Below are 20,904 nucleotides of genomic sequence, written 5' to 3'. Positions count from 1 at the left end.
GCTCGGGAACTGGGAATGTTGTTTGTTCTCTCTCCGCTGTCATCCTTTAAAGGCCTTTCCTGATTTACAACTGCTTATAATTTGACAATGTTTTCTAGCCAAGCTGTTATTTTACAATTACGTATGGTTCCCAAAGGTTTGACTCCTTTCTTCGTAAGACCCTTTATTAATGAAGCACTGTTCCACGCTCGGGTAAACCACTTCTCCTATGTCTGCAACTTCTACCAAAGCATGCGCGTCAACGATTGTTTAAAGGATAAACACAGTTCAGGGCACTGCGAGGTGTTATTTGGACGTGTCCTGTGACATTTATAATTGAAATTTGCACACTTTTCATATATATAAAAATTATATGCATGTCAAAAGTGCACCTTCATCATCTTTTCAGGGCCTTTTCAGAGGCCCTGAAAAGATGATGAATGATGTAAATGAAAAGATGTGAATGTGCAAAATAATAAAAAAAAATTAACAATTAAGAAGTAAATGGGTTATTAGTCGGATGTGAAACCAGGTCTCCCGATCACTGGGTCACAAGTTTCACCACCTACACTGTACTGACATGCCTTTTGCCAGTTTTCATCTAGCTCAATGCTGACCCCACACAAAAGCCATGGTATACTATTAGCTGCCAAAAACAAGCAGTCTTTAGCATACTTACATTTCTAAATTCCCTCCCATTTTCTTTAACCGCTTAATCAAAATTCCCTGAATATTTTGAAGAGAATGGCCCACCATCACGAACGACTCCAATGATGCTACGATGCAGCTCGTGACCTACCGCAAGTATGGAACAAAACAAGCTTCTTTGCTTTCAGAGCCTCCAATGACACTTGCACGATTGTCGACTAATTATTTATTAAACCATGGATACACCTAAAAGTTGTTTGTGTTTAAATCTTTGGAGCCCATCAGGTCAACAAAAACACACAGTGAACTAAACGCCACTCACAAATCTTCGACTCTCGTTTTGTTCCACTTGTATATTCTCTACTTTTACCCTCAAAATTTTGCGAGCCGACCAAATTCCCCCACAATTCCAGGTCTGATACATGTCATCCCTGTTGATAGGCGGTGCAACCGAGGTAATTCCTTGTCGCCCGACATAGTATTTTGCAAGAGCTAAACCTGAAGGGCACAAGGCTGATTCGTTAATTGATCGATTGCTTCCATTTTAGAAGTGCAGAAACTGCCAAGGTCATAGGGCGTCAAGAGCACCCAACTCTAGACGGAAAAGTGCACTGGGGAGAGGGTTACACCACTCACTGCAAACTGGTTGATGTGGGCCTTGACCTTGGAGAAGGTCGAGAGCTGGACGGCCGACCCCGAGCCAACGCGGAGCACGGCCGCACTGGCTCCCCTCCACAGGCCCCAGAGCCGGTTCTCACGGTAGATGCGCACAAAGGCCGTCAGCATGCCCTCGTGGTGGTGCTGGTAGCCCACTGCGATCGGGGCGTTGGACTGTGCCTGGAGCTGCACCTTCACCTGGAGGAGGAGCAGCAACTTTATAAACCAGGGGTGGCCAAACTGCGGCTTGCAACACACATGCGGCTTTTCACAAGCCCAAGCATGGCTCGCGGCTTCCTGGTAAGCACCCCTCGGCACAGATGTAGTAGAACACCCGTGTAGAGCAACGAAGTCAAATCTTTTGGTGATATGCTGAACAGAATGCAGGATAGTTTAAGTCTTGTGACGGTGAAAGGTTTAAAGAAAATGTATTTATATATTATGACCAAAAAGGAACATGCTGCCAAGCATAGTTTCCACAATATGAAATACTTAAATTTGAAAAGTATACATCCCACTGACCTGTACTTCTAGGGGAAGGAAAAGCTAAATCTAGAAATAATAAAATATAATGGTTCAGCTACACCTGTGAAAACCATTAATTCCTCCTTTCCTCTTGGGGCTCCAGTTTTCAAGCTTTCGGTTAACTGCAAAGAGTTCCTGAAAAATCAGTTTACTTCAGACTGAGGGAAATGCTGAAAGGCTGCAGTTAGAAAGTTTCTCCCATGACAAAAATAATGCTAGTCATAGATTTAAACTCTGCTTATTCAACATGTTTTGCTCAGAAACAAAATAATTTCCGTAAAATGGAAAGCCTAAAAGTATGCTATATCTGAATTTCTGCCAAGAAATGATAAAAATATGTGTGGAACATATGTAGGTTTTTGCATTTCAAAGTTCATTTTTGGTCAAATTCGAAGGGTGTATTTCCGAGTCTATTTCTTGCCAAAAATTCAGTTTTTTTGTTGCATATACAATTCTCCGAAATTTCGAGGTAGCATTTCTTATTTTCAAAATAAAAATAAATGATATCCTGTGTAAACGTGATGCTAGATTTCAAAGAATGCACTTGCATCAAATAATATTTCTTCAGCTGGATTTGACATTGGCACCCATGCCATTGGTAATACCAATCTATTTCACGGCAAAACTTGCAAACAAGTGTTGCTTCGATTAACGTTGATACCTTAAAGTCACTGAACTTCTGGAGTTAGTCACTGGGAAGCTTTTTTTCATCCCGTCCTTTTCCATCCCCTACCTTGTGGCTGCGCGAGGTGGAGTGGGTGTAATATGAGAGCTTCAACTGCCCCCTTCCCCCTTCAATGAAATCTTCATTGTGCATAGCTCACCGTTACAAGAAGACAACCCCTCCTCCGCCCAAGAAGCATAAATTGTATGGTTTAGGCTGGAAACTGGAGCAGTGGCTTTTGTCGTGACCCAGAAGTACAATGACCTGTTGTTCTGAATGAAGCTTGACGAGATAAACGGTAAGGCCCGGTTTTCAATGATCCAAGATTTGTAGTCATGTGCAAATAGTGGATTTTGAGTTTGAAGCGAATAGCGGTTTTTGGCCAAATATTTTCTAATTGAATATTGAATAGTTTCTGCGAGCCTTTCACTACTGTTGCACCATCCTTAAACTAAAACCCAGCTAAGCTCGTGAAGGTTGTTCCCGAGCTTCCACTTGTCCATTTATAAGCTAATTTTAATCTAACTACATATATCGACCGTGACCTCAGAAAGTTTTATACTTTGGGATGGCAAGTAAACAAGGATTTCATATAAAATTAACCTATAGAGATGCCCAGCTAAACCTGAGTGGATTTACTGATCTTGCCATATGCTAATACTCTTTATTCAATCTCAAATTAAAAACAAAAAAAGTATCTCGAAATGATGTACACAGGTTGTCAGGGCAACCTATCTTCATCATTCATCATAGCTTAACTTCCCATAGTCTATTTTTTTAAATTTTACTCCAATGTAGGTATCAACTTTCCCAAAGTTTCCGTTTCTCTTTAAATACACCAGGCGCGAGCGCGCACTATCCCGCTTTGAAGGTTTGCTTTTTTCCCAAGCATGCAATTGCGATATTCATACTTTTCCCGAGTGTTGATTGCAGAGGGTTACACCGTTAAGTGTGCTTCTTCGCAGTGCACCGGTGCTCGGTATGAAGTGTGCTCAACAGGGCTAACCCACCGGAATAAACGCTTAGAAAAATATTAATATTGCAGTTCATTGACTGACTGGAGTTTAATGGCACGAGAGCAACTAGGCTAAAATGCACCAGGTGCATAAACTATTGCAGAAAAAAGGTTAAGGAGAAGACAGAGCTATAGTAGCTGGTGATGCATTAAAAGTGTGAATGTGAATTGTGTAAAAGATATGGACATCAGGTAAGAATAAAAGTTATAATCAATAGGCAATTATCTGCAATGCAAATAAATACATGGCAAAAGAGGTTCATCTCCTAGCAAAACAATATGGGATGAAATGGAAGATGGGATCCAAAAATACAAGCAAAACATGCTCATCGTTTCTGATCAAGTACCTGCAGTGCCACAGAATATGCACGACAGTCAACGTTTTGCCACAATGCTCACACTGCAGGGTATCGTCATCCTAAAGAAAATATAGATGCATTAAACGTGCGTGACCAACACAGAAGCGGCACATCAAAACCTCGTGGTAACTGTTCCTCGGGTGGGAACTCTCCCATAATTCTAAACAAGGTGCGATATTATGTAGTTTCTTGTCTGTTTCTTAATTCCACACTAACTGCCTAACTTCATAAACTGAATATTTCTCTAACTGGCTTAAAATCCTCATAGGGTAGGCCAACCAATGTATTTAGGCCACCATTAACAGAGACAGCCAATCTATCTGCTGCTTCATTACCTGGAATATCCCCATGGCTTGGCACCCAGCATAGTTTTAAGGCCAAGTAGGAGAGCACGATTCATCTGAACACGCGCTTGCTGTACGAGGCAATTCTTTGTAACGTTAAGAAAGCATACAGCAAGTAGAGCACCCTGGGAATCCCACAAACAAAATAGTTTTCCTCACACGATCTTCTAAGATGTGTTCAAGTGCCATGAGCACAGCGTAAAGCTCAGCAGTGAAAAGACTTGCAACACTGCCGATATGTCTCGCTCTACTAAAGTGTGCCAAATATACTGCGGAACCTACGAAAGATGAGCTTTTGCCCCCATCATTAAAGAATTGTACATAGTCTTGATATTTCTCTTGTAATGCGAGAAATTCCTTGTGAAGAACCTGATGGTTAACTGACCTTTTATTATATTACGTGAGCAACCAGTCATATGATAATCTTGCTGCCTTCCAAGGGGCAACAGTTTGGGTTTCCTTCATCAAGTTACTTTCAGGAAAAGCCGGCTGCAGGGAGACAGAAATGCTCTGAAGCAGGAGGCTTAAAAAACCACTTAAAAGAAAAAAATTTTTTTTTTAAACAGTCTGATTAGGACACACACAAAAAAATTTACGGAAACAAAAAAAAATTAGAGCAATACTGACGGCGCAAGATTTATTTTAAATTCTGCGTGCAAAGTCCATGACGTCACAGAATGGTCATACACTTTTTCCACCTCATTGAGATGGTCATACATTTCCTCCACCTCAACGTGATGGCCAAGCTGATCCACCTCTCCTCCACGTGCCCGAAATGCCGAGAAAATAAACAAGTGGAAAGAGGTGACTACCGACTAAAACGCGTCTCACGCTGTCAATATTGCTCTAAAATTTTTTGTTGTTTCTTTTTGCGTAAAATTTATTTGTTGACATGTGTGTCCCAACCAGACTGTTTAAAAATAACATTTTTTTTTTTCTTTTCAGTATTTCTTTAATGGTTGTACTACACCAGGTTTGTTTTCAAAAAGCAGCAAAAACATGGAAATCTGGATAGAATTAAATGAAGAATGTACAGGTTCAGATTTCACTTTGCACCCATTACTCAAGCTAAAGTATTGCCTGTGCTGTAAATGCATCATCACTGCCGCACCCACGCCCCCCTTCTCTCCCTCCCCCTTCCTTCCCCTCCCCCCTCTCCCCTCCCTCTTCTCCTCTCCTTCTCCTCTCCCCCCTCCCCCTCCCCCTCCCCCTCCCCCCCCTTTTTCCGCAGGGCACTCCTCATCCTCAGCTAGCAAATCAAGCCTAGTGAATACATGTGACATTGAGCTCTTAGCCCTTTGCCTACAGTGCGTCTTCCACCCTGACTTGGCTCTTGCTTTTGATTGAAGTATAATAAGATCCCAAAAAACATTCTTGCAGATTCCAGTCTACTTTTTGGAGTGTAAAAACAAAAAAGAAAAGTAAAGAAGATATTGCAATTCTGCTTTGTCATAGTCCAGAAATTTTTTTTTCCTTACAAACACAACTTGCAGCCTGATAAAGAAAAGCACTCCAGACATCTTTACTGATATAGGAGGGGAGCAGAGCCAACTTAGATAAGACTGCTCACTTGGATATAGATATGAAGGAATATACACACACAACAAGGTGACAGTGCAGTTCTCTCTTGGATTCTGCATATCTCACTGGTCTGCAAAGGGGAGAGGAGGTAGCAGAAAACAACATCTCTCTCTTGACTGAGAATTTCTTTATCAGTATAAACAAGAAAGTGTATCTCTCTGACAAACGGGTAGGGGTAGGTGATGCAACTCTATGCGGATTGGCATGACTTGAGAGTCGAAAAACTGGCAGAAACTTGGATAATTATAAACATTATTTTCCAGGCATAGTTCAGATACTACAAGAATGAAAGCAAAGACTCTGCTTCTCATTTGGCTGGTAGGGTGCAATAATGAACACACCACACATATACTCTTTAAAAAATATTTAATGTTTGATCATCTTTTTGGTGCAGACTGTGCTAGAAATTTAAATTCGGTTCAATACATCTAGGAAATAAATTTAAGAATCCTCGCTGACCAGAAAGATTATTAAAGTAATTTAGGTAAAGGAAACAATGTACTGAAGCATGTGCTTTGTTCTCAAACAAATGGCCCACATTTTAGAACAGAGTAGGATGTTTTCAAGTAAAGCCCAACTTCACTCGATAAATATACCCCAAATAAAAAAAAAATATATATATATATATATATTTATTCTAATTAAAACAAAAAGCTATTTACAAATTCATGAGCAGCCACAGTGAGTCAGGAACCACAAATAAGGAACCTAAAGGCAAATGGCCTTGCAGGAGCAGGAATATGTGTGGCAAGCTCAAAAATATATCATGTAAGCTAATTTTGACATAGCGTATCGGTATTTATTAAATTTTATTCTGAAAAAAAAACATAGTATTTTTCATAAATACTTCATTTCTTCCAGTTTTCTTTTTCAAACAAAACAAAATCATATTTCTAGCTTCTGATATCTGGTCAATATAAAACCTAAAAATGTGGAACCTTGAGGGTCGAACCCCTAGTTTGTGCAATAACCGAAGATTTCTACATGTTTAAACGTCAAACATAAAATATTACTCTAGCGTTATCCTGAATAAAGTCGATAAAATGACCCCACCTCACAAATGCTCGTTATTAGGTTATAATCGTGACTACAACTGTAATTGTCATTATTATCGAGGCATGTTAATTTACCATTCTATTTGTTTCAGAAATAGCATGGTTCTTTAAAGGAGCTGTGCAACGATTTTAACGTTGAAAGAATTGGCATTTTCTGCTTTTGATATTGTTCACTGTGTCACAAATGGCAGAAAACACACCTCCTTTCATCGAAATGTTGCGATTCCGCCGCGTAATAGCGAGGCAAAACTTAGAATATTTCCCGACCTGCAGCCGCGAGCGGCGGCCATGAGAAACAAGCGGCGTGACGTCACTTGGGTAGTTGTAAAAATATAGCAAGTTGTGCGAATACCTGCTCGATAAAAGGTAACTTTTCTATAAATCTTGTCGTTCCAACATATATATATAAATGCGTCAAAACCCTGGTATCATCGACAAAACTTTTATTATACGGAGTTTTAGTGGCGCCATCTATCCTAGGTCCACAAAACCGCGAATAGCCGCCAGAAGCCAGAGGGGGAGGGGGACAGCGCCGGACGGGCAAGGACGGGTATGGCCGGACCCGGATGAGACTCTCCTCCTTTCACCGTATATTTCGCGAGGCGCCCGCCAGCCCGTGGTCACGCGGTCGCGAGCGGATGAGTTCTCGCTGCTCGCTGATGGCTCTAAAGAGAGAACTTTTCCGGAACCCCGCGCCTACTCAAGTGATGTCACTGCGCACGTGACCCGGAAGATGATGTACGAGTTGAGAGGCGGCAAAAACCTGGATCTTTTTCATATTTTAAAATAAAAACTAGAGTATCCAGGCAAAATCTGTTTTCTGTAGTTCACTGCAGAAGTGCAAGGCATCAACTTCCACAATTATTTAAGCAAAGCCCTGAAATAGTTGCACAGCTCCTTTAAGCTCTTTCTTACACACCATTACAAGATTTGCATTCACAGTGACAAAGCATTAAAAAAGCATGCAGTAGGAATGTAACATCTACAAAATGCCCTTCTAATGTATGCGACAAATTTCAAGGCTATGTCAAAATGCATATCTTTCATATGACACCACACACACTACCATACTTTTACCGTGAGCAATCCTCAACTAATTCTACAATGTAAAATAAAGATTACACAGCATACAAGCTCAACAGCAACACTCATGGGGGCTATAAAACTCATGACATCCGTGTGAATATTTTCCGAACCTTTGAAATGTGCGCCCATAAAACAAATCTCCAAGCAGTGCTGCTTCGACTCACCAAGATTCACACAAAGGTGTTGCTTTCACATGTCATTTTTAAGCCCAATCCTGCTGCCCAAATGAACTAGACTATAATTTCACATTTCACTCTTAGACAGATTCTTGAAATCCCAGGTTCAACAGAAAAAACAGTGACCACCAAATCACATCTTTGAGGGCAACCATACCAGTTTTCACCTCAAGAACCATAGTAAAAAAAAGGTCCGGCTTCTATAGACGCTTTGCAGCAGCTGTGCATGGGTGCCGCCATAACTGACCTTCAGTTTTGTTTCCCCTTATTTCGTTTACTTCACTTCATTATTACCATAGCAGGCTAGGTCATTGCCATCCTAGATTTTATTCTGTCTTTCTCCCCAGTATAGGCATTTGTGGAGGCTCGTCCACACCAATTTCAGTGGCTCGGTATCTCGGTAAAACAAGAGAAGGTCAGCAATGGCGGCTGTATTCTGGCGTGTGTGTAAAGCGTCTATAGTCGGATGCAACCTGAGAACGATCTTTTAGCTATACCCACAAGCGCATTGCGCCCATCTGAAGTGCCTCCGCCGTTGAGAAAGTAGTTCGCTAGCAACGTTGCTTTTTCTTCCTCCAGGAAACGTGTCTTAAACTACTACCATATTTATTTAATTCATTCAGGACATTTAAATAAGTTAGAATATGTTTTTGTTAACGAAATAGCTGTTTAGTAAAGAAAGAAAGTCATGTCCAATGTACCGTCTTCCCAATTCATTTTCTGTCCAAGATACTGTCTAACATACCGTCTTCCAGCGCCTTCGATTGAGGGAAAGCGAAGCACTTATAGTTCCTGCAAATAATAAATATTTAGTGACTTACTTAGTTTTGTGGGCTTTGCACACGAAATGTGTGCCTTTATTTTGTTGGATGAATAGAAAACAAGAATAATTATACTTTTCGGGTTTTGACAAATCGGCACCCTTCCAAGTCATCGACACCACCACCGCGCCCCGCTCTCTTTGTCTTCCGTCATGGATCCCACTGAGGTGACATCGGAAAGCGATTCCCCTGATTCTTCTTGGACGAAACAGCCTGGTGCAGCCTTACCGGCGACACCAAAGCGGTTCTTCAAGAAGCACAAGCAAGGTCAGGTTTTGAACAGCGGCCAGCAGTGCTAAGCCTCGCGCCCGCTTCGAAATTTTCGTTGGCGATAGCGTCACTGGATTCTCACGTTGTCGCGCAAAAACTGCTGCAAACGCAAGCCGATACCATTAAGATTTCGCGACGTAACCTCGGGCACGTAAAACACGGTGCAAAAAAGCAGGATAATTGTCACGAGAAACTAGCGTCGCGTTGCTAAGGCAAGCAGCCATGTTGAGCTTTTTTTTTCTTCAAAAGGATCGCGATTGGTCCACGGAATCGTGACGTCATGAAAACGATTGGCTGGCGTTTCTCGGCGTAGGATTACATTTCCCTCTGAAAGGCATTTCAGTTTTTTTCTTAGCTTGCAACCGACTATAGCAGAGCATTACTAATTTCCCCCTATATGTGGCAAGTTGAGATATATGAAGGAAATTTTTAGACTAAATATACATTATCTCATCAAGATGTACACTTTACAAATGCAACACTTTTTCCGCCCACAACCGAATCTCGTGCCGGGTATGAACGATGCTCAAAACTTGCTTTTTCCTTGAGGTGAAAATGGGTATAGAGCTCACAACCATTAAAAGTGTTTCTTTTTCCATTCATACCGTGGCACATGAAACAATGGCGAAACACATCTTCCAGCTCTTGACGGTTGCTACACCGTACTGCTAGTGAAGTTTGGTAGGTTGTGAATGTTGTTAATTGGCAAGCGCATGTGAAAACACGTAGTACCAAGCCTTTGAATGAACAACAGAAATGAAGGTGATAAGATTTATAAGTACACTGCTGAATTGATATAACCAGTTTCATTGTGCACCCTTCCTTTCGAGGGTGCAGCAACAGTGAATATGTACCTCTGGAAAACTTCAAAATAGTCACAATCCTTTTTTTCTTTTTTAGTTTTAATGTTTGTAAATTAACTTGAAATACAGTTTACAGTCAGGATTCTGGAGATGCTCCACCTCGATTTCAAGCCTCCGACCTTTAATAACACATTGTTACCTCTGTAGCCAGGGATGGGCAGTATTTCAAATACAAGTATTTGAAATACGTATTTCAAATACTTTGTGTATTTTGCATTTGTATTTAATTACGAATTGGGTAATGTATTTGACGTGTGTATTTAAATACTAAAACGTGGGTATTTCCAATACAATTGCAATTAAATACAATTTTGTGGGCGGAAATACATCACTCAAATTTATTGTCACTGTCCAGTGCAGGAAGAAAACTGCGTTCTGCACCGAATGCAGTGTCTCTCAATCAACCACAAGCGTTTAGTGACTTTGTGATTACGGTGCTAGTCCAGTGCAAGAATAGTGGTGAAATCGACGTTCACAGGACTGGCTAAATAAGTGCCTGTGGCAACTTGTGATGCTTTCCAGCCTGATTTCCATCCATATTTTTGTCTGGAACATTCTAAATGCGCGGGTCGTCCATATTTTCGTAACTGGTGCTAGTTGCAACAATAAAGAATTCTCTAGCTAGTGCTGCGCATCTTGGTCGTCTCGGTTCTTTGTTGGTCTATACCAAAATGTAATCGACAAAAAAAAGCTGCTGAATCTCTGTACTTTTTTCACCTATTACGTCCAAGCTGATTACTTTTTTTGTGATTATATTTCTATTACGTCACTAAAGCCTCGCACACTAACTCCCGAGTGTGCGATGCAAAATTAAAATGAGATACCCAGAAACCCGTTGCAGATGCCCTGAAGTCGCTGACGCAAAGTTTGAGGAATGTATTTGGAAAAGTATTTGGAGGAGACCAAATACATCTTGTTGTATTTGTATCTTGTATTTAAATGCTTTTATGGAAATGTAATTAGATTTGTAATTAAATACATTTTTGACGAAGTATTTTGTATTTGTATTTCGATACATATTTGCATGTATTCTGCCCATCCCTGTCTGTAGCCAAAGCCATTTTACCATTGAAAACTTCCGAAGATCAGTTATAAGAAGGTAACGGTTTGTTCCAACACTTAGGCATCTGGTTGGGACTGCTAGGGCTATATTTGAGTAGGGAGACGGAGCGTTTGGAAACGCATGGTTTACGTTTTGTAATAACAAAAAGGCTTCGGCTAGGGTTCCGTCCAGACGGAACAACTGTTACCACTACAGTTCCGTCCAGAGGGAACTATAGCCACCACTAAAGTTCCGTCCAGACAGAAGAGCAACGCGCCACTGAAGCTCCATCCAGCATGCACGGAAGTTGATCCCTATAGACCGACATGCTGTTTACAAACAAGCCCGCGTTTGCCCACACCAGGTGTGGGCACTGTGCATGCGCAGAAACCGGATTCGCGTGAAGTGAAGCTTCTGCGCATGCGCAGTGCCGTCGACAGCGCCTCCACAGACGCGTGACGTCAAGGCCGTGTGTTGGTCTACATGTTCAACCCCTGACTCTTTCCAGAGTAACAGCTGGCAATGTTCCTAAGCTAATTTTAATTTAGTCTTTCAAGTTAAATTCACTTGTCCCAGCAATCCCATAACATTTCTGCTGCTTCCTCGAAAACAGTTTATCCAACCTCTGCAAACCTTGCATCCTCTGGCCTCTATTACCTCCATATACACATTAAAAATCTCCTCCCAGACAAGTGTTTCTTTCGTTGTTTTTTTTTGTTTTTTTTAAAGAATTTGTAGCTACAGGGAGCCAGATACAGTGAATGCAGTAGATATCATTTTCAAAGCTTTATTTAGGAATGACAACCACTCGAATGCAAAACCTGAGGCTGGGTGCATTGTCGTAATGAAGGAGTACTCCCAGTCTCCACTTCCCACAACGTTTCTCCTTGATTGCAGCGCATAGTTTTGTAATTAGGTTTGCATAATAAGAAGCCAGTATTGTGGCTCCACCTGGTGAATAATTTCTAAAAAAAAAACAAACACCCTTGGCATCCCGAAAAATTGCCCGAGCTTGTTATCGTCCCTCTAGCATGGACACGAAAAGGAACAATACTCTCTACTGGACACTTGGGAACGAACAAACGGGGCTCTATGAGGCTTGCTGTCGTTCCGGAAGCCGAACTGCTATTGTTCCGTCTGGACGGAACTCTGCTGGGCCTGCCATAGTTCCATATGGACCATAGAGATCATACATACTAACTCTAGAAGAAAAAGGTCCGCCATTTTTCCATGCATTCTGGCTTCCGCAAGCAGCGGAGCATGCAGGCAGACCCTCGGGGTCCCACACATGGTTACCAACTGCCTTCGATTTCACAAATATAGTTATATCATCAAAGCAGGTTCATGAACTTCCACAATACACAAACTTATTGGTGGAAAGATATTCGCGTTCCTTTCGAAGCTTTCTTTTTGCATAGCGCATAGATGTACGGCCTTCTGTCAACACTAAACTAAACCAGATAACCAAGATCACCGGCTTCGCGGATGGCCGCGCCCCAGGAATACGAAACCGCGCAACCACCAGATTTCAGAGATTTCGACAGAAGGGAAGTTAATGCAGCGTAATGAATATACTGCTTTTTGTAAGCGTTAGAATAGCTCAAAATTTAGTTTACAACGCTAAATTATCACTATTTATATTGCTGAGAGTTTTCAGTCTTCGCGATTACCATTGCGACTGTCGTCCTTCAGCTGGCAAGATTGGTTTCTTTCTCTCGTGTTCTGTCGCTCTTTCGCGATCTTTCACTTGGGACCCAGGATGTCGGCGTACGTGATTTTCCACTCCTCCTCACCCACCTTAACCCCCCTGATCTGGACGGAACTCTAGGGCGTCTGCTACTGTTCCGTCTGGACGGAACTCTAGACTCTCAAACAAAAAAAAAAGGCGCTGTATTTTTTGTTCATGATTATTTTGTATATAAGGACAGAAAAGAAAGAGCAACGTAGTCACTCACCAGGTAGAGAGGACTCCCCACGAAGGCGCCGACGCAGCCGGCCGCAGCGCCCGCGGCAATACTCTTGATGACGTTGAGACTGCCGTCCTTGTTCTTAGTCAGGTGCAGGTCTTCCATGATGTGGTAGGCGCCGAGCCGGGTGCCGTTCATGAAGAACTGGTACCAGAGAGCGGGCGAGAGCCCGCTCTGCAGGGCCCGGAGCCCGTCGTGCTTGCCGATGGCGTAGAACGCGTGAAACACATTGCGGTAGTGAACAGTGTAGCGACCGCGAGCTTGGAGCTCGCCCTGCAACTGAATACGTGTCTTGACCACTTCCAGGGGATTTGTGAAAAAGCCAGCACCACACGCGGCCAGTCCGCCCAGCAGAAATTCCATGCTCAAGAGTGACGGCAAATAAAAAGGTATGCTGGAAAATTGCAAAAACCAGTATCGATTTTTTTTTTTTCGAGTTAAGACGTTAATTTGTTTTTAGGTAAACGAGAGAGCGTTCGTCTGCTAAAACTCGCTTTGTCGTGCTACTAAAGTCGATGTGTGCAGAGCTACTTGCGTCCCTTGGAAACAGAAGGAAAAGCGCCCAAAGAGGTTTGAAACCGTAAGTTGCAGAGGTGAGCGCGACGGCGATCCGATGAGAAGTGACAGCAACCGGTGCAACGTTCAAGCAGTTCAAGTCGGAGCAGAAGTCAAATCGTAGCGGCGCTATGGCAACAAGCTACAGGAACGAGAACGTAGACCCCCCCGATCGTCTGCTACCAAATGATTCGTGCCGCGAGCTGCCGGTCGCTTCAACGTCGAGTCGGCTTGTGCCGCAAACTCCGCGATATAGTCCACTGATAGCCTATTTATAGGAAAAAGAGTTTGAGCGGTCCAATGCAAGAAGTGGCATTACTCGCTACGAAATCACTCGATCGGAACGCTATTCTCGAGGCAGACGCCCCAGAATCGGCGTAAATCGACGGAAACTAGCGTTGGATTCTTGAGAAACCAATGAATGAAAATCGACGCAGCCTACTGTACAGAAAGAAAAGAAAAGAAAAACAAAATTTGAACCCGCGATTAGAGTTGGGAGGAGCGACTCCCAACGACGGTTACCTTACGCTAGTACAAAGCTCTCAGAAGTCGTAAAGAGCATTCATCGGTGAATCTGCTCGGGCATACTGGCTGCGACTCTAGTTAATTTTGGAAATGAAGGGAATAATTACCACGAAGCATCACCGGCACACGTGCATTTGCTGGCTTGAGGGCCTGCGGGCGACTGGTGTTCGTTTGCGGAAAGACGCTTACGCAAAAACTTCACCGCAGTCCGTAGTAGTACCGGTAGTACCTCCGCTGCTATAAAGCAAGTGTGTGCGAGAGGCACGCTGAGGCCATTGACCTAGTGAAGGATAAATTCTTCCGCATTTATTTTTAAACAAAACGTCCGCTACCAGCTTTCTGTTTTGTTTCTCTTTAGGGGAAATAGATGGCTAAAGCAATAAAGCCTAGCGAACTCTGGAGTTGGACGATGACATACGCTACCTAGCGGCCACTGTTTCCCTACTCGAACTATGAGTACGGACAGCGGTGGATTCTAAGCCGCACTCCTAGTGCGTGAATAGCAAAAAGGTTAGGTGAATAGCCGGAATAGCCACCATAGCGTATTGCGTGCGAAGGCGCGGTCGTTGTACCACGAGGTCCGGAGGTACGAAGACGTTGGTGCGGCGCGATTTTGTCGCGGGAAACTGGAACAGAGTGGTTTAGAAGTTATCAACTTTTTGTTGTGACACTGGCGTGTTGGCAGTCTCGACGGGTCTATGGAAATATTAGTGGTTCTGGTTTCGGAATTAGAATAATTTCAAACAAATGTTTTTGTTTTTATTAAAAAAAAAATTAATTAGCATTGGTTAGCGCACTTACGATTAAACGGTACTGGCGCCTCGGGGACCGGACACAGGCGATGCGATCAGTGTGTGTGTGTGTGTGTGTGTGTGTGGGGGGGGGGGGGGGGGGGGGGGGATTTTTTTATTAATCTTTTACCAACTTGAAAGTCAGGGAAATCCCAAAAACCATCAAACCCCCACTCCCTCTCTTTCAAAAAAAAAAAAAAAAAAAAACACAAAAAAACTTGGCGATAATTTTTTGTCGGGTTAAATAGTTTTATTGACGAAAAAAGAAAGAAACTAGAGCAGGTGTAGGATTTTAGGCGTGTATTGCGTTGTGCTGATATGATGTGGGTAGTGGCGTAAGAACGGTAACGGGTGAAGGAAAATCGGTCATTTCCAATAAAACTATATTATGGCCCCCCGCCCAATCTTCAGAACAAATTCAACAGTACTAGATGGGGAAATGCCTGAAAAGTCCCCGGCCACTGTTTTGTTAATAGAGGCTGCATGTTTAAAGGGATACTGAACCGAAATTTAGATTTCGCAAAGTAAAGCTGCAGAAGTGTTGAATGGGACGCTACGAACTCTAAAACATCACTCGTACATCGATATCTCAAACGGATGGCCGTACTTTTGGAGACGAAGGGCGCGATCAAGCGAGTTCTTTGACGTAACAGTCCTCCGGGAGAATTTGAGAATGAGGAGAAGCGGCCTCGCTTCTCTCCTCCTCGCTTCGGTTCACCAGCTTGACGGGGCGTACCGAGGACGAGAGAGAATGGGAATCGTGACGTGCCTTGTTTCGTCGGCCTCGTCGGCCGGGTTCAATGGCGCACTTCTTTTCCGAAAAAATACGGCGATTCGTTAGATATATCGCGGTAAGAGTGATATTTTTTGGTTTTGTAGCTACCGCCTATCCGCCCGGCCTTGTTTTGTGAGCTCGAAATTTCGGTTCAGTATCCCTTTAAGGGGTATTCACACGAGAGAGAAATCCCGGGGATTTTTCCCCGGCACGCGCATCCCATGACGAAAACGTCAGGCTTTGCGATGTGCAAAGGTCTCGCGTTTTCATCTCGTACAAAAAAACTTCGTAATAGGCATTTATAGGCACAATCAGTTTTTATTCACAGGATGAGTTTGAAAGCATTCAAGGCCTCTGCATTTCAAAGACAGAATAGTAAAGTGGTACAATAGAAATTGCACTTGAATTTTTCCAACATTTGAAAAAAAAAATGCCGACTCATGCCCACACCGGTACTAAGCTATCCCATGCTGTACATAGTCCAACGAGAAACAATGGGAAAAATTATGAAAACAATAGCGAACAAGCACCATCTAAAGAGTCTTGGGTTCAAACTTCTGCCCCTTGTCGCTTAGAACCAGTTCGTACCCTGAAAAATGACCGCATCTCCACGTGGTGAATGATGTTGACTGGAGCGAAACTCTCGTGGTGCTGATGATACTGATTTTGTTCATAAGTAGTGCTGATGGTGCTGATTTTTTTTATTGCTCATAGGTAGTGCTGAGTTCGTTGCCGTTTCGACTTGATTATTACTGCTTTATGGTCGGTGAAATGAAGAGCCAGTGGTTCTTTTAGCGGATCAGCTTGGATCCGCTAGAAGCCGTGGGAGCGCATCTCCACAGCTTAAGTCAACGGTCCATGTCAGAAAGAGAATGTGTGGTATGGAACGTGGTTATATACGCAATTGAGCATCTGACCGCAGCGCCCTCTCGTCTCTAAACGTTGAGCCAATGCATACAAAGTTTAAAGCGATTATATACGCATTTGACTGCAGCGCCCTCTCCTGTATAGACGTTGAGCGGCTACACGCAACGTTTCATCCATGACATCCCGAGCTCTTGAGTTACTACCAGATCTCAGAGCTCGATCCCTACTCGTCCCGCAGTCGTGGTAGAAATCCATTGTGGTCTCCCCGCACAGATTCGAATCCTGTCAACAGCGCAATTTTTTTTTTTTTTTTTTTAAAGAAGACAGATGGGATGGCAATCGATCTGAGCACGGACGCCGGACGGACAAGGCTAGACCCTGAGCTTCGCCCCTGAAAGAGCGTTCCACGTCAACTGATGTGAGTGGGGCGTACTTGTATTTAGGAATATTCAATACTTCCACACCCTCCGGTACCCTGAAGTGTTTCCCGGTGAGAACTTTTGAGACTTATTTGAGTACAGAAAACCCACTATTTTTGCTCAAGACGGACTGAAGCTTTGAACGAACTTGTACAGCAGCGCTGCCTGCGGGGACGGCGTCGACTTGTTCTTGAACGTTCGAAATGAGCCGGATGTTCCAAGCCAGAGTTTCGCCAGCACTTTGAGGCTCTTAACCAGGCTAGCGGTTGTACTGCACTGGCTAAATTTCTCATCTACAGCTGGGAGACTCGTCGCCCCTGTGAGGCAGACAAAGTTCTAGGTTGTATAAACATACACACAACCCAATTTTTCTTCACCTCACATGTAGGCTGGCACGAGCGCACACGCACATACATACGCACACAGACACACGCGCTCGCTTAGTAGAAAAAGAAGAAAAAAAAAGCTTTTCACTGGGCATTACGCTCCGTTTCCCGATCTTCCAATGAACCGCAGCGAATAGGACGAGCCATCCCAGCCAATCCAGTAGTAGGGATGTCGCGAACCACCCCAAGGTCGATTTCGAAAGGTTTCGATATTTGCGAAGCGAACTGAGGTTCGATTTTGAAAAATTTCGATATTTTCGTACAGACCGAGGTTCGAAATCGAAAAATTCGCAACTTTCGATCACAGTGGAGTTTCGAATTCGAAAAGTTCGAAGCTTTCACGGTTTCTAAAATTTCGGATTCGAATATTTCGAATAATGTTTTACTTCAGGTCGATAAATTCGAAGATTTCGAAATTCTTTGGAAATAAAATTCGAAAACTTCGAACGCTTCGAATTTTTATAGACATGAAGTTTGAACAATTCGAAAATTTCGAATTTCTTTCTGCATGAAGTTCGAAAGGTTCGAAGGTTTCGACTCTCATTTAACGCTAAATTCAAAAAAAAAAAAAAAAAAAAAAAAAACTTTGAAGATTTTGAGTTCCTTTCTAGTCCAAGTTTTCAGAGTTCGAAGTTCGGTTTTCAAGTTCCTCCACAGTTTGTTTCAAATAACGTTTTCACGACTCACTGGTTTTCACAAAATTAAGTTTAGAAAAGTTAGGGTGTGATATCTAGATTCTGCGAAATGACGACGAGTGTCCCGGATGTGCTGGAATATTTGCCAGTGCAGAGTGGCGTGTGACCATGGATCAATAATTGTGACCGCCAGCCCGGGGGGGGGGGGGGGGGGGGGGGGTCTTTAATCTGCATCACGCAGTAGTGATCACACAAACACACTGTTTTACCAGACTCGTCCAGTTCGAAACGGCCAGGGACGAGCAGGAGGTTGAGGCTCAGAAAAACCTTGAAGCGACCTGGCAAACTACCTCGCCACCTCTTGCACGCTGGTAGTAATCCGATCGAACGCCGCCCGAGTGACGCTGGCATATAGTAAGTTAAGTTTGTAATTGTCCTGGAGGTTTATTTTCTGGGACGGAGGAATCGCCTCGCAAAAAGCCGACACAACTCCAGGTCGAGGAGCGTTCTACCATACAAGTGGCGTCGGAAGAGGAAAAACGGGGGGTAAGAGGGTAGCAAGGGGGGGGGGGGGGGGGGGGGGGGCTTCAGTTTCTTTCTTCCCTTCCAGATATTTCGAACTGTTAAAGAAAACAATACGGGGAAAGAGGGCGTGGTCGAGCTTATTTTAATCTGAAATTATTTATGCATATTTATTTATTTATTTATTTATTTATACATACCCTCAATGCCTCGGGGGCGTTATAGAGGGGAGTGGGTCAGTACAAGTGGTTTTGAAGGGCTAGTCGGAATTGCTTGGAGTCGGGTATGGTGACTATGGCGTCCGGGAGGTCATTCCAGTCCACAACTGCTTCAGGGATGAGGGAATGCTGGTGTGCTTCACTTGATGACTTGGGACGGGCGATCTTGCATGAATGGTCTAATCTTGATGATATGTAGGTATAGCTACTGTCGCTCTTCACTGCATAAAAGATTGCGTAGATGGTCATTGTTAGAAACTCGTTGTCAGAAGGCACTACTCGTCACATGCTTAGTGGTTCGGAAGTTCAAATAATATGCCTTTTCGACCTAAATACCTGTGCCAATAGTTAAAAAAGGATAAATGCGGGAATAAAAAGCTGGAGAAAACAATTGTTTTCTCCAGCTTTCCCGGCGACGCAACCGGGAAAGGTTTCCCGGCTGCGTCGCTAAATGGGCATAAGAGAAGAGGCACTATGCTTTTTGCCGTATAAACATATACACAAATCGAAGGAAGCGTGCATTTTGTATTTCGTGTGGAATTTACTAAGCATAACTATCAGTTTTGGGAAGACGCGTGTTAGTTATAGTCGGTGACAGGTAGTAGAAGCTCCTCCCATCTTTTTCCATATTTGTAGATCGAAAGATCCATATTAAAAGAACTAAGCCAATTATATATAACATTGGTAAGCCACTGGCTAAGACAGGCCAATGTTGCCCAGCCTAAGTCAATCGATTACCAATGTCGGTAATTGATTGGCTTAAGCTGGCCTGTCTTAGCCAATCGATTACCAATGATGGCAACTCATTGGCTAACATAGACCAATGTTGGCCAGCTAAGCCAATCGAATACCAACGTTGGTGAGCCGTTGGTCAAGTCAGGCCAACGTTGGCCAGTATATTCCAGTGTACCACCGATATTGGTTCTACAATCCCCGCAGGGGGCACCTGTGAAAGCAGGTGTTTGGAGAGTGGCGTCTCCACAGACCCCGAGCCATGCGGGTTCGCCCGCCCACGTCTGGCTGTGCGTGGCTTTCCCGTGTCCGGGGAAAAGGGCATCCTGGTGGTTGAGCCGAGCCCGGGGTAGGTTTGGACCCTTCGGGGCCCCCCGGGTGAGGCAATACACCACTTCGGCCCCCGCTTCTCGTAGACGGGAGTCCTGGTAAGGCCCGGCCAGGATGATTCAGTCTAGTCGCCTTTTCTTCTACTATCCCCTCCAATCTTTCACCTTTACCTTTCCTGTTTCTTTTACTTCTCTCTCATTTCTTTTACTCCTTTTTCACCCCTCTTTGGCGGCAAGGGCTAACCTTGGGTGGCAATAGACCTCTGTCTTGACCCACACTTGGGTATAGTTTCCCGGCAGCACTGTTAGTGTAACGTCTCCAGCCAAGCTCATCTTGTTATGGTGCGTTACCTAACCCCTTGTTGGGCTCGGTGGTGGGCGGTGCACCGCGGATTCCGAACATTCTTTGCCCTTCTATGGCGCCCCGCCCCTCTAAACCCCGTTCAGGGCACGCCCTTAAAAGGCGCTGCCTTGAACACAAAACCATTGACAAAGATCCCGAGGTAGAATCCTTCACAAAGTTTTTTGTTGTTCACTCTCTTGATGAACACAAGACAGTTGCAAAGATGTCACCCTTCATTGTAGCCAAAGTTCTAGAGCACCTTGTAGGGTTTTCCTACAAGGCAAAAAAACTGTACTCTGGAGACCTCCTTGTGGAGGTAAACACAAAAAAGCAAAGCGAAGCACTCCTCAACCTCACCACCATTGTTGACGTGAAGGTGTCGGTGAGTCCTCACCGCACACTTAACACCATTCGTGGAGTCCTCTCTGAAGACGACTTTCTGGACACAAGCGAAGAAGAACTTCTCGAGGGACTTAAAAGTTCCGGCGTTGTCGCTGTTAAACGCATAATGTTTCGGAAAAATGGTGAACAGGTTCCTTCGAAACATGTTATCCTGACCTTTGAAAAGCACACACTCCCAGAGACCGTCAAGGCAGGATACCTGAACTGCCGCATTCGCCCTTACGTCCCCAACCCCCAGCGGTGCTTCCGTTGCCAACGTTTTGGTCACGGAGCACGCAGCTGCCGAGGGAAGGAGACATGTGCAAAGTGTGGCAGTCAGGGCCATGTTTCTGACATTTGTGAGGAGGCTGTGG

At 43.8% G+C, this 20,904-nt stretch overlaps 1 protein-coding gene across 1 annotated transcript in view; it reads right to left on the bottom strand.

Annotated features, from left to right (window-relative positions):
• The window catches only part of LOC8042353 (solute carrier family 25 member 35), a 43,535-nt gene extending 29,030 nt beyond the window's left edge, over positions 1-14,505 (bottom strand). The window contains exons 1-2 of the mRNA XM_040211211.3: positions 13,041-14,505; positions 1,264-1,482 (exon numbers count right to left, since the gene is read on the bottom strand). Coding sequence (XP_040067145.1) covers positions 1,264-1,482; positions 13,041-13,415 — 594 coding nt within the window. The 5' untranslated portion in view covers positions 13,416-14,505. The remainder of the gene's footprint in view (positions 1-1,263; positions 1,483-13,040) is intronic.
• Positions 14,506-20,904: the final 6,399 nt, after the last annotated feature.

Source organism: Ixodes scapularis, unplaced genomic scaffold (genome assembly GCF_016920785.2).
Source record: "Ixodes scapularis isolate PalLabHiFi unplaced genomic scaffold, ASM1692078v2 PGA_scaffold1__304_contigs__length_218370807, whole genome shotgun sequence".
In the NCBI taxonomy this organism is placed as follows: domain Eukaryota; kingdom Metazoa; phylum Arthropoda; class Arachnida; order Ixodida; family Ixodidae; genus Ixodes; species Ixodes scapularis.
This window is presented reverse-complemented; position numbering and strand designations above follow the sequence as displayed.